The sequence below is a fragment of the Rhipicephalus microplus genome, chromosome 1, assembly GCF_043290135.1.
Source record: "Rhipicephalus microplus isolate Deutch F79 chromosome 1, USDA_Rmic, whole genome shotgun sequence".
NCBI classification, from domain to species: Eukaryota; Metazoa; Arthropoda; class Arachnida; order Ixodida; family Ixodidae; genus Rhipicephalus; species Rhipicephalus microplus.
This window is the reverse complement of record NC_134700.1, coordinates 192,431,115-192,445,481: the sequence shown is the minus strand read 5'-3', so window position 1 is coordinate 192,445,481 and position 14,367 is coordinate 192,431,115. Positions and strand designations below refer to the sequence as shown.

Sequence of the window (14,367 nt, the reverse complement as noted above, 5' to 3'; positions counted from 1 at the left end):
GAAATAAAGGAAACCCCAGTGGCGTACGTAAACCATAAGCCACTGACTAGCGCTGTTCTCGAATTCTTTGTATTATAATACCATAAAAAAGTCATAATGAGAACGACTTTTCAATACTGTCAGGTACCTTTTAACGTTTGGCAAAACATATTTTACTACGTCCAATTAAAATTCATGAGTTGTATGAAAAATTCTCCTATTTATTAAATTTTATCACTGACAGGTGATGTAAATTTACCTTTAAACATTTATCCCCACATATGAATACAAAATTATACTGTGCAATGAAGTGGTAAGTTTCATAGAATTACTTCTTCACGTATTCAGGTAGAGGGAGACGCTGAGGTGGTCTTTGGAACAAAGGAAGAAAATAGGAAAGAACAATAATGTATTACCGCTTCTGCTAGGCTTGCTGCTAAACGTCATGTTTCGGTGTTTTCAATTATAAAATTAAGGCCTCACAAAACTGTCTTGATTAAAGTAGGGATTTTTTATGCATTATACATATGGATGTTCATTCTGCATCGTGTATTTTCCTTTGTCCTGAACATTTCGAAGCTTTCTTGGAAAGTATCGGCAGCGTTGCTTGTGAAGCGGGACGTGAAAAAATTATGGCTCCGCTTGTGAAGCCATAATGTTTTAGCGTTAGTGTAAAATTACAAATAGTGAAGGATGATTCTCATTCTTAAAGCAAAGCGAAAAGTGATAAATTGAAGAATATTAGAGGTAACATAGAGAGAGAGAAAATTTTAATGCGGAAAGGCAGGGAGGTTAACCAGAAAATATATCCGGTTTGCTACCCTGCACTGGGGAAAGGGTAAGGGGAAAGGGAGGAAGAGAAGCACAAACACACATACACACACTCGCACACAGTAGTGTCACAATCGTTCTACGAGGCGGGTCGCTCGCAGAAACTTCATCAGCGCCTTCGTTGCTTTCTGGCGTGAAGCTCGATCTTTCCGACATTCCAAGATTGACTGCTCAGAAAATGGCTGGTTGTCGAGGCGAGCAAACACTGCTGAGAGGGACTGTCGCTGAGAGCTGTACTGGGGGCACTGACATAAAATATGTTCAATTGTTTCGTCATTGTCGCAATGGTCGCATGTAGCGCTGTCTCTCATTCCGATGCGGCAGGCAAAAGCGTTCGTGAAAGACACCCCAAGCCACATACGGCAGAGAAGGGTCGTCTCGGATCGGGGTAGGCCAGATGGAATAGTAAGTCGTAGGCATGGGTCCAGGCGGTGAAGACGGGTGTGGAGAAAACCGGGCGTATTCCACATAGACCTTGCGACATCCTGCGCAAGCGTATTAATCTTTGCTGCTGCGTCGCTTCTTGATAGTGGAATAGGTTCCATCACTCCATTTTCGTGAGCATTCTTAGCTGCATTGTCGGCATGCTCGTTACCGATGATGCCGCAATGGCCTGGTAACCACTGAAAAGATATGTCATGTCCTTCGTCTATTAGGTGATGGTACAGTTGTCGTATTTCGAGCGCCAATTGATCTTGAGGTCCACGACGTAGAGTATTGTGTAGACATTGGAGAGCTGGTTTCGAATCAGTAAAAATGCTCCATTTTTGTGGTGTCTCTTGGTCAATCCTGCGGAGTGCGCTGCGGAGTGCCGCGAGCTCCACGGCTGTCGATGTCGTCTTGTGTGACGTTCTGAACTGGATGGTTTCGGCTCTTGCTGGGAAGATCACAGCTCCTGCAGATCCTCCAACAGTTGTCGAGCCATCCGTGTAAAGTTTGACATGATCTTTGTATTCTTCGTGTAGCATGAGTAGAATCATCTGCTTTAAAGCTGGCGCCGAGAGCTCCGCCTTCTTGCGAATCCCCGGCACTGTCAAGCGCAGTTTTGGTCGGTCCAAGCACCAAGGAGGTGTTAGTATCCGTTCCGGAGGTGTGTAGACTGTTGGAAGGCACTCACGGAAAGTCAATACTCTCTTACAGAAGGAGGCACTCGGTCGATCTTCTGGAAGCGAAGCTAGGTGGTGGGCAGGGGCGCGAGCAAGGTGTCTAATATGAGCTCTAAGCACCTCCAAAGTAATGTGCACTGTGGCCGGATGATCTTTGGCGATTGCGATGGTTTCCGCTGTTGATGTACAGCGTGGTAATCCAAGACAAACTCTGAGTGCCTGGCCCTGGGCGTTTTCTATTGTGCGTATACTGCTTTTGCAAGCGTTCGTCAGAACCGGCAAGCTATACCGCAGGTACCCCAGAAACAGCGTTTTGTACAAATGCAACATCGCGTGCACTGATGTGCCCCACGTTTTGCCTCCGAGGAACTTGAAAAGTTGTGCGATGGCCGTTAGGCGCTTCTTTAGAGTGGCCACATGGGGACTCCAGCAGAGATTTCGATCGATCGTGACCCCCAAAATCCTGTGGGTCCTGGCGTAGCAGACACTGTGTCCATTGATGGCGATGGGATATGACGTCATTGCCTTCCGCGTGAACGCGACCAGCGCCGATTTCTCAGGAGAAATCTCGAGGCCTTGTTCTCTAAGGTACGCCGATATTGAATTCGCTGCTTTCTGGAGTCTCGCACGTACCTGAGGACGTGTTACACCTGATTTCCAGGCACAAATATCATCTGCATAGAGAGATATCTGCACGGAATCTGGTATGCGTTCAACGAGACCGATCAGAACCAGGTTGAACAGTGTGGGGCTCAATACACCACCTTGAGGAACACCACGGTGTGTATAATGTTCAGAAGTCGGCCCATCATCAGTTTGCATAAACAATGATCTCATATGTAGGTAGCATTGGATCCAGCGGTACACTCGCCCACCCAAACCAACTGACTCGAGGGCGTCAAGTATGGCTTCGTGAGAAACATTGTCATATGCTCCTTTGACATCTAAAAATAGTGCGACAGATAACCGTCTGCTCATTTTCTGGTGTTGTACGTAGGTCACCAGGTCAATGACATTGTCAATGGAGCTCCGAAGACGACGAAAACCGGCCATGGCGTCTGGATATATTCTATGGCGTTCTAGGAACCACTCGAGTCTGGCAAGGATCATTCGCTCCATCAGCTTCCCTACGCAACTAGCCAGCGCTATTGGGCGGTATGATGTCAGCTCTAGAGGCGATTTTCCAGGTTTGAGAAGTGCAACCAACCGGCTTGTTTTCCACTCTCTGGGGACCGTTCCATCTCTCCAAGACTCATTGAATACTTCCAGCAAAGCACTTCGTGCTCGATCACCGAGATTGCATAATAGGCGGTATGATATGCCATCCGGCCCAGGCGATGACAATCGATTGCATGAAGCAAGAGCCACATTCAGTTCTTCCATTGAAAAAGGCAGGTCCAGGTGCGGGTCAAGTGAATGTGGCTGAAAGATCGATCCTCCGTACGGTTTTCGGCGGGTGGTCGCTAGCAAAGCCTTCGATGGTGAGATAACTGGGGATGTGATCGCTACCATGTGTCTCGATGTCTAAAAACCACTTAACGCTTGTGGCGAAGCGACGTGACACGAACGTCAAGTCCAAACAGCTGCTGTACGTTGATCCTCGCAGAAATGTAGGGCTCCCATCATTAAGTAGAGACAGTTCATGAGTCGATACAAATGAAGCCAGCCTCCGGCCCGTGGTATTGACTTTTGAACTTCCCCAGATTGGGTGGTGGGCGTTGAAGTCTCCTATAATTATCCACGGATCCGGGACGCTCGAAAGAATGTCATCCAGTCTTTGGCAATCAAAACGGGCTGAGGGAGATGAGTAGACACCTATTAATGTGAAGGTGAGGGTTTTCTGCTTCACAGTCAGGCAAACATATTGGTTCTCATCATGAGGCGACACAGGTTGAATGATGTAGGTAAGCTCCCGACGAATATACACAATGACCTTGCTGCTTTCGTTTCGGGTTTTGGACGGGATTGATTCGTAGCCAGATAGCCTGATCGGGTTTGATAATTTCGGTTCACATATTACGATGATTGGGAAAAGGTTAGAAAACACGTACTGACGAAAATCGGAAATCCGTGATCTAAGTCCTCTTGCGTTCCACTGGATGACTGATGCTTCTCTGACGTCTTTGCGGAACGATTGTTGATCTCCTGCCATGACTCTACGCGAGGGAGGCGAGGACTGGGCTCAGCGCGTCCAACACCTGTAACCCGCTTCGAGCGGTTGGAGTTCCCAGGCTTCTTAGTATGTCTGCCATGACAGCGACGAGGGATCGTAACATCGGGATGATCTGTCGATCGACCCTTGACACATCCTCAACGGAAGTAGACTCGGTGGAAGGTGTAGGGCGGCGAGGCCTCGCAGGAGGCTCCTTTGCAGGCTGTGTACGCGGTAGCGTAGGCCACTCATCCGCAGCTGTGAGCTTCTCCACTTCTTTTCGCTTCGTGCTTACTACTTCACTCGTGCTCGGAGGAAATGGGTTATGCGCAACACTCTGTCCTCCACGCCTCCGTCGGCGACTACGTCGCCGCCGTACCCTTTCAGCAGCCTCTCTGTGGGTTGAATTGTCCCTAACCATTTGTTTGATAATGGCGATTTCCTTCTTAATCCGAGGGCATTCCTTGGATGCAGCATCATGCGGACCATCACAGTTTCTGCACTTCAGACTTGTTGCCCGACATGCGTCTGCAGTGTGCGGCTCAGCGCATCGGGGGCATACTGTGGTGTTTGTACATACACTCTTGATGTGACCAATTTTCATGCAGTTATGGCACTGGAGTGGTTTAGGGACAAATGGTCGAACAGGATGTCGGAAGTGTCCCACTTTGACATGCGACGGAATGGAATCTCCTTTGAACATTATCTTTACACATCGGGTGTTTCCGAGGCGAAGTACATTCGCGATGAGAACTCCTTCGTTCGCTGGTTTTATGAGAGTTGGGAGGTCCGAGTTTGCTATGGCCAAATCAATGTCGTAGATTACTCCCGCCGTGCAGGCACCGTCCATTGGAATAACCGGTCGTACTTTGATGCCTCCCAAATCTGATACTCTGCGAAGCTTGTCTATGGCGCTGGCAGTCATTGTGTCCACAGCTAGAATATTCTTCCGCGTGTTCACCCGGATATCCTTAATGTCGTTTGGTGCTACCCCCTCAAAGTACATAGAGAGAGCTTGCCTGTTTACTGCTCGAAGGCTGATGGTGGAGTCCTCGGGCATGAAGAGGATGGTGTGCGGCCAGCATTCTCCTTTTGACTGAGACGTTAATGTCCCTGCTGGTGAAGACGACTTGATACTTCTTCTTTTGGCCTTCCTGCTTCTCACGGTCTCGAAGTCGTCATCCGACGAGTCGTCGCCAGTGGCCGAGTACAGTTCCGTGTCCTCGCTGGTGCTCGAACAGGTGCTTCGTTTCCGCGACGAGCTTGCCAAAGGTGGTCTATGGTCGGACATAGCCGCAGAAGGCTCCACGTCCACAGCCATGATGCAGTGACTATCACCGTTGGCCTCACTGGTTCTGGGCCAGGCGCGCTGATTTACCGAGGAGCTCGCCATAGCAGACCTCTGGCTGGGCGGACCAGTGGATGACTCCGCGTCCGTCGCCTTGGGGCAGGGAGCAGCGTCTCCCGTAGAAAGCGAAAAACTTGATAACAATGCTCGGAGCCGAAAAAAAATTAGAGGTAACATAAATGACCACTAAGCACTAACCAAAATGAATGCTACTATAAATGCCTTGTTATACATCTTGGAAGAACTCCAGCATCATCTTGAATCTCAAAGGAAGGAGATGACAAAACTTGAAAGTTTACAGGCCCATCAGGCTACAGTCTCTTCTCTCCAAACAATTTACAGAACTAACAGCTAATATAATTAAGGCGGCATTAGAGTTTGATCAGCTAAAGGACCAGTTTTATACATCCCCTAAACAGTATACTGGGTGCTTGCTTATTTCCAACATGAATATTTGTACCCTATAATGTTCAAACCCTTAAAATGGTCGACTACTAACAAGAACGTTCTTTTGTCTTGAATCTCTACAGATTTGTCAAGATGTCAAATCGAATGGTTGGACACGTATGTTTGACAATGAAGCCAAGTGTCCTTATGCCTACAAAGGGGACCAATGGGTTGGCTACGAAGACGAAGAAAGTGTCGCTAACAAGGTAACTCAGCCCAAAAACTCGTGTCAACTAAGTGTGTGGGAGCACATTTTCATTTTCTGCATTCATTCCAACAAAACAAAAATTCACCCCTTTTTACAGCTATTCTTTACGTATACCTGTTTTACGCCAAGCAGATGTTAGCAAACCTTCCTTGAGAGCACTATAGAGAACACGTACAGTAGAAGGTTCTTAACTCTAAACTAGTGGGTGGTTATCAGGTGATTCAGTTTTAGCATAGTGAGTAAACTAGCTGTATTGTTATTCCGGAGTATACTATCATATCCTGGTAGTGAAACCGTGAGCCATAGCCTAATATAACGCTTACGTGACCCCTAAACTACTCCGCGTTCAACGACGAGAGAATGATTTCTTTTCTCGCTCTCATTACCACTCCTATAGCCGCCTACGACTTCTAGCTGCTTATTTCTTCATAAAACACGTGTACAATGCAGACACAAAGCATTGGGCCTCTTCGCACTTGTCGGCTACAAGCTATTATCGCTGCTTGAACAAAACTGAAGAAAATCAGCTGATAGCGTGCAATAGTCTTACGTGCTACCAGCTCGTGACGCAACATAACCAGACAACTGTCGTTACGTATCTTGCCATAAAGACAGGAAACACCAGAAAAAAAACAAATAACGGGCTTTCTTTTTGTAGCTTTAGAAGTTTTTTTAGGTGTCCTTCAAAAGTTGCAGTTTTCACTCACAAACTTCTTACAAGATGTAACTTTAAAAAGCTAAAATCTCAACCTGTACAACACGTGCGTGGCATCGCCATTTGTTGCAGATGGACTTCATCTTACGCGAGAAGTATCGTGGAGTGATGGTGTTCAACAATGACCTGGATGACTTCCGTGGGGTTTGCGGGCCCAAGAACCCACTCATGACGGTCATCTTCAACAAGGTCGGAGAAAAGGCTCTCAGAGAGATCAGAGCCAACAAGATACGCTCCGCATCCACCTGAAACAACCCCCCTCAGGCCCAGTATTTATGTTTCACTCGATAACTGCTGCTTTCACTTCTAGTGCCAGTTCATGTATAGATGGTAAGCATTGATGAAAATTTAAAAAAATAAAATCACTTTTGTTTTGCTTTTTTTGTACAAACAGTGGCTCGTGCATCGTAATAATTATGACACAACTACGACAATTACAACGTGTCGACAATTGAAACAACTTTTAGGGGCGGAGCTCCTCTTGGTCTAGGGCAGTCCATCCCTCCTGCGTAGCCAGTACAGCCATATCGACAGACGGCCAGACAGAACGACAGACGCTTCACCACACTCACCATCCTTCACTCCGTGGATACGCTGTGATTTTTTTATTTGAAGTGAAATTACGGTTATTTTTAGTTGGTACACAGCTTTAAGGCCAGAACTTTAGGGTGCACAAGGACGGATCACGAACAAAAGATCAGGCAAGCACTGTTGCTGCACTTGTCTCATCTCTTTTCGTTGCCAGTGTTGGCTTACGCTAAAGCTCTCACCTTAAAGGTTTGTTTGCACATGAATATGTCTCTCTGACATTTCTCTACTTTGTAACGTGATTTTCTACGCATTCAAGGTACCCCGCAGTATGAAGACGCCGGTTGATATTTTGACATTCACCAAAGTTGAAGTGCAGGGGGGAGTGAAATAACTTTATTAGGTCAACAATAGACGACAGTTTACTCAGTGGGGCGGTTTTTATTTACTTTGCTTCAAATTTATGCATTTTCCTTTCGTAAGTAAAGGAAACCATTCCTAATTAAAACAAATAATTAGTTCCTTCATTCACAACAAAAGTTTTTTTGTAGAAATGTATTTTATGTAAGAAGTCCTTGAAAAATATTTCCTAGTCATTACTGTTACAAGTACTAAAAAACGTCCTTCTCCCATTCCACCAACCAACATGTGTGGATCCGTTAAATGGAAGCTCCTTCCCAAAGCAAAAACAGAAGGCGACGATAGCATCTTCCTTTCAACACTGGGGGGGGGGGGGGGGGAGTGGAGATAAGGAGAGTACAGGGAGGAGCGAACGAACACAACCCTACACACGACACGATGACGTTGCTTGAGTTGCTGGCATATCGAATAAGCAAATTGGCAGGCGCATGCACCCTTGATGAGCACTGCGACACTACAAGTTCCAAAACTGGTTGTGCAACTTATGTCACATTAGAAGATAACCTCTATACCACTCTCCTACGGCACGTGTCAGTTGGTACGACACGCAAAACTAAAACGAAAGACAAGTTGACAAAGCACGTAGTATTTGCGACATATGTTTGAGGGCCTTGCAAATAGTGTCATAATAGTTGTCAAATAAGCGTGGCTAGTTTCTATACATGAATGATTGGGAGGGGGGGGTGGGGGTAGTGCTTGAATGTCACCATAAACTCGGAGTCCTGGTCATTGAAATGGGACCACTTATGAGAGATGCATTGTCTCCATAAGCGTAAGCTATGGTGGGGGATTGCAGGGAATGACCTCCTCCTGGTAACCAAAGAGGAAGCATATTCTTACATCTACGTTGATTTTAAAGGGAAGGGGGCGCTGCAGTCTACCTCTGCACCCCTCCCCACTTAAGGGGAACCCTGCGCGCGCCTGCGATTGCCCCAACTTGGATGGACTATAACAAACGTTTGTGAAAGAATGGCACTTGTGTAGAGGAATGCATCAGTCCTGACAAAGTGTAGAAGCACAACGCTTCTGATCAGCAGTGTTCGGCAGCTGCCTGTGCCGGCCCACTGAGGTAAGAACTTTTAACGTCTTTTTAGTGATATTGTTACGGGGAATAAAGTATACACTGGTGAGCAAAGGCGTACTGGCGAACATACTGGCGAGTTAATGCGTACGACGCTGCTACAGTCCGAGCACGTTCCCGTTCAGCACTTCGTCGTCGTCATCCTCCGGCATCTACTCAGCCCGTGACATTACCCGCCGGCGGCAGAAGCACCGTCCCGGTGCGATCAATTCTCGAGGCGTGAGAAGTATGGTTTAAGCCGTGAGACGTGCACTATATCGGTCGGGACTGAAGCTGGTACTGACGTGGTATGGAGTGGAGCTATCTCATAGGTCACGCTGGTGACCTTGCGTATGACGCGGTAGGGGCCAACGTAACGGGACATTAGTTTTTCGCTGAGACCAACACGACGTGATGGTAACCACAGCAAGACGAGTGACCCCGGAGAGTACTGTACGTCGCGGTGCCGGCGATCGTAAGCCCTCTTTTGGTTAAGCTGCGAGGCACATAAATGATCCCGGGCGACTTGGCGGGCGATGTCAGCTCGGGCCAGGGCATCACGAGCATAAGCAGTCGATGAGGGGGCGTCAGATTGGAGCATGGTGTCCATGGGCAAAGGCGGGTCATAACCGAACAGTAGGTAAAAAGGGGAAAATCCAGCTGTATCATCACGTGAACTGTTGTATGCGAAGGTAACGAAAGGTAAGTGGATGTCCCAATTTTTGTGATCCTTGGAGACGTACATCGCTAACATATTCGTCAAGGTACGGTTGAGGCGTTCCGTGAGGCCGTTGGTTTGCGGATGGTACGCTGTAGTGAACTTGTGGTGGGTAGAGCAGGATCGCAGGAGCTCGTCGACTACTTTAGATAGAAAACAGCTGCCGCGGTCGGTGATCAACTGACGAGGAGCACCATGACGCAGAATGATGTCATGAAGAAGGAAATCGGCTACATCAGTAGCACAGCTGGTGGGGAGGGCGCGTGTAACGGCATACCGCGTTGCGTAGTCGGTAGCAATAGCAATCCACTTATTACCGGTGGCCGACACGGGAAAGGGTCCTAGAAGATCGAGGCCGACTCGGAAAAATGGCTCATCTGGTACTTCAACGGGCTGGAGGGTACCAGCAGGTCTCATAGCAGGTGTCTTGCGGCGCTGGCAGAGGTCGCATGCCGCAACGTACTGTCACACAGAACGGTAGAGGCCAGGCCAAAAGAATCGGCGGCGAATGCGGTCATACGTGCGTGACACCCCTAGGTGTCCAGCGGAGGGGGCATCATGCAGCTGGGCCAAAACGTCTGAGTGAAGATGCACAGGAACAACGAGTAAAAGCTCAGCACCATCAGGGCGGGTGTTGTAGCGGTGCAAGATGTCGTTGTGAAGAACGAACAGTTGTAAGGAGTGGTCAGGGTGGGGATAGTGCAGACCATTGATAATAGCACGCAAAGAGGGGTCGCGGCGTTGTTCAGCAGCTATGTCAGTGAAGTCGGTAATTGAAAGAACGAGGGCCTCTTGCTCATCTTCCCTCGTGTCAGGGGGATCGACTGGGTAACGGGACAAGCAGTCGGCATCCTTGTGAAGTTGTCCGGATTTATAAGATACGGAAAAAGTGTACTCTTGTAAGCGCAGCGCCCAGCGACCAAGGCGTCCCGTAGGGTCCTTGAGTGAGGAGAGCCAGCAAAGCGCATGGTGGTCAGTAATAACTGAGAATGGTCGGCCATACAGGTACGGTCGGAATTTCACGATGGCCCAGACGAGAGCTAAGCACTCGCGTTCTGTGATAGAATAATTTTGTTCCGAGCGCGACAACAGTCGGCTTGCATACGCGACGACGCCGTGCATGCCTTGTTGCCACTGCGCGAGCACTGCGCCTATGCCGTGGCCACTGGCGTCAGTACGAAGCTCCGTGGCGGCAGATGGGTCGAAGTGTGCTAGGACTGGTGGATTGGTGAGAATGTCAACGAGCGACGAGAAGGCGTTTGCTTGCTGTTGGCCCCAGGTGAATGCGACATCCGTTTTGAGGAGGCAGGTTAGAGGACGGGCTACTTCAGCAAACTTCTCGACAAAACGAGGGAAATAGGAGCACAGTCCCAGAAAACTTCGGACGTCTTTGGCTGAGCGGGGTGTGGGGAACTCGCGAACTGCTCGGACTTTCGCAGGGTCTGGTTGAACGCCCGCAGCGTTAACAAGATGGCCGAGTACGCAGATTTGGCGTTGCCCAAAGCGGCATTTGGACGAGTTAAGTTGCAAGTTGGCACGTCGAAAAACATCAAGCACTGCGGACAGACGGGTAAGATGGTCGTCGAAAGTAGTCGAAAAACCAATAACGTCGTCAAGATAGCAGAGGCAGATGGTCCACTTCATGCCTCGAAGGAGAGAGTCCATCATGCGCTCAAATGTCGCGGGGGCATTGCATAATCCAAAAGACATCATCTTGAACTGATAAAGTCCATCAGGAGTCACGAAGGCCGTCTTCTCTCTGTCTTTGTCGTCCACAGCGATCTGCCAGTAGCCTGAGCGAAGGTCTATTGAAGAGAAATATTTGGCACCGTGCAAGCAGTCGAGGGCATCATCTATGCGCGGTAGGGGATAGACATCTTTCTTGGTAATATGGTTGAGATGGCGGTAACACAGAATCTCCAGCTATTGTCCTTCTTTTTAACAAGTACAACGGGTGAGGACCAGGGACTAGATGAGGGTTCGGTTATGCCCTTATCAAGCATTTTATCGACTTTTCGCTGTATAATAGCACGCTCCGGGGTTGGCACATGGTAGGGTCATCGGCGAATGGGTCGAGCGTCACCGGTGTCGATGCGCTGGGTTACCACAGATGTCTGGCCCAAATTACGGTCGCCGAAGTCAAAGATGTCCTGATAAGAAGCAAGCACACGGCAGAAAGTAGAGACTTGTTCAGAGGTGAGCTTGTCAGATAGCATTGGCTTGAAAAGGTCGGAACAGGAACATGACGAGAACGACGTTGATGAAAAATCGGTTGGCGAATCGGTGGTTAGAGCGGAAACTGTGTGGTCGACCAGTGGTGTAAGATGCGCAAGTTACATGCCGCGAGGAATAACTTGCGCTGAGAGGCCGAAATTGAGGACGGGAAGCAAAGTTCGGTTGTCCTTAACGGTAACCACCGTGTTGGGGAGTGCAACAATGCGTGTCATGGCGACGTCAGAAATTGGGGCAGCAACATAATCACCATCGGGTACTGCAGGATATGGCGAGAGTTGGACTTGGACTGCGGCTTGCGGCGGAAGTCTAAGGAAATCGACAGAGCGTAGACGAGGTGGGCTGGTAGAGACGGTCTCCGAAAAGGATGGTAGTTCGAGCCGAAGAAGACCTTTGGAACAGTCAATGAGCGCAGCGTGTGAAGTCAGAAAGTCGAGTCCAAGGATGAGGTCATGAGGGCAACGCACCTCCACCAATGATGTTACGGGGAATAAAGTATACACTGGTGAGCAAATGCGTACTGGCGAATATACTGGCGAGCTAATGCGTACGACGCTGCTGCAGTCCGAGCACGTTCCCGTTCAGCACTTCGTCGTCGTCATCCTCCAGCATCTACTTAGCCCGTGACAATATTGTACATTTGTACTGGTGCTTAGCCATCTCAACACAATAATTGGACCGTTCTTGCAAAGAATTTTTTTTTTCGAGAGAGCTTCGATAAACACAAAAATATATATGATACAAAAGCTCAGCAGTTAAGAACACAACTATACGGGAAAGAAGGTGTAAATGTGCGAGTAACGGACCACAGCCGTCATGAAAACGTACATGTAAGTATTATGCACTGAAGCTGAGACTGAAGATAAAATAACAACACAATGGCCACAATGAATGCCATTACATATATCCACATTTTTGTACAGCCGTCAGCACCTTTGACTCGAACGCTCCGTTGTGTGGCCTAGGGTAGCTTGGACTGAGGTCAGCACGGCCAAGCGTTGAATATGATATGCTTGCTGCAGTTAACGATAGATGTAGCGCGCGTCGGTTTTACCAGGAGATTTCTGTTTTTTGTGTGCCTGACCGGTGGGTCAAATGCACTAAATTCGCATCCCGTTTACTCCACGTTTCGCTCGTGCCTACTTTATCGAGAATGTCAGATTTGGGCGCGCGTTAAAGCACCCCCCGGGGTCGAAACTTTCGGAGCCCTCCCCTACGGCATCTCTCATAATCATATGGTGGTTTTGGGACGTTAAACCCCACATATCAATCAATCAACTTTAACGAGAATGCCAATGATGTTCGTTGTTGGAGACTTATCTCGACAATAAACCGTTGCTTGCGACAGCTTACGTACCTGACTTGATATGGAGGGTTTAACGTCCCAAAACCACCATACGATTATGAGAGACGCCGCCGTGAAGGGCTCTGGAAATTTTGACCACCTGGAATTCTTTATCATGGACCCAAATTTGAGCACACGGGCCTACAGAATTTCCACCTCCTTCGGAAATGCAGCTGCCGCAGCCGGAATTCGATCCCGCGACCTGCGGGTCAGCAGATGAGTACCTTAGTCACTAGACCAACACGGCGGGGCAGCTTACGCACCTTGCGAGTTTGAATTCACAGCAATGAATCACGTTTGTAAAAAAATGGCAGCATATCCACGGAGTGAATAATGGAGAGTGGGGCGAAGAATTCGTCCGTCCATTCGTTCTTGCTTCCGTCCGTCCATGCGTCCGTCAGTGTGACCGTCCATGCGTCCATCAGCCCGTCCGTGCGTGCGTCTGTTCGTGCGTCCGTCCCTGCGTTCATCCATGCAGCCGCCCCTGCGTCCGTTCATGCTTCCATCCATGCATCTGTCTATGTGTCCATTCGTCCATCTATTCAACACTCCAAGTACCACCATCTCGCATCTTTTCATCATATATTCCCTATATAGAAGCGCCGCCATCCAGCGGACATTCCATAGACTAAACGAGAGGTGGCACACGCACACTTTCTTACGGCTTGCGCTTCGGGTCCACTTCCCACATTTAACCACCTCGAGTTCATGGTATATATTAGTTCACTGTATTCATGGCACTGCGGCCGAACGCTCGCTAAACCTTTCGAAAACCAAGGAGGTTACGCCCAGCGAGTATGACGTAGCAAACTTTTTCAGTCAGATACTGCTCAATGCACATGCCAATGGCTGATAATGGGAAATGAGAAGCGGAGAATTCGGGTTTTACTTTCTTACGGCTTGCGCTTCGTATCTACTTCCCATTTTTAACCACCTCGAGTTCATTCATGGTATATACAAGTTCATTGTATTCATGGCACTGCGGCTCAACGCTCGCTAAACCTTTCTAAAGCTAAGGAGGTTACACCCAGCGAGTATAACGTAGCAACACTTTCTTCTCAGATAGTGCTCAATGTACATGCCAATGGCTGCTAATGGTGATCGCAGCCTGCGCGTTAACTAAAAGCCGAATGCTCCGGTCTTTCATTCCCCATTAGCAGCCATTGACATGTACATTGAGCACTATTTCTTATTGTTCAACAACGCACAGAAGAAGTCTCTCGCCGGCACCACCTTGGAGGTCAAAATGTTATACTTGTCACATACTATGGGGGACGA

General features: G+C 48.4%; 2 protein-coding genes across 5 annotated transcripts in view; one reads left to right on the top strand and one right to left on the bottom strand.

The window, feature by feature from the left end:
- Positions 1 to 14,367, bottom strand: part of LOC119178401 (uncharacterized) — a 144,116-nt gene that overhangs the window by 92,088 nt on the left and 37,661 nt on the right. The gene's annotated exons all lie outside the window — the stretch shown is intronic.
- LOC119178524 (putative chitinase 10) overlaps positions 1 to 14,367 on the top strand; it is a 92,184-nt gene that overhangs the window by 45,451 nt on the left and 32,366 nt on the right. Inside the window, exons 16-17 of the mRNA XM_075872709.1 lie at positions 5,947 to 6,069; positions 6,859 to 7,033. Of these exons, the coding sequence (XP_075728824.1) occupies positions 5,947 to 6,069; positions 6,859 to 7,033 (298 nt within the window). The remainder of the gene's footprint in view (positions 1 to 5,946; positions 6,070 to 6,858; positions 7,034 to 14,367) is intronic.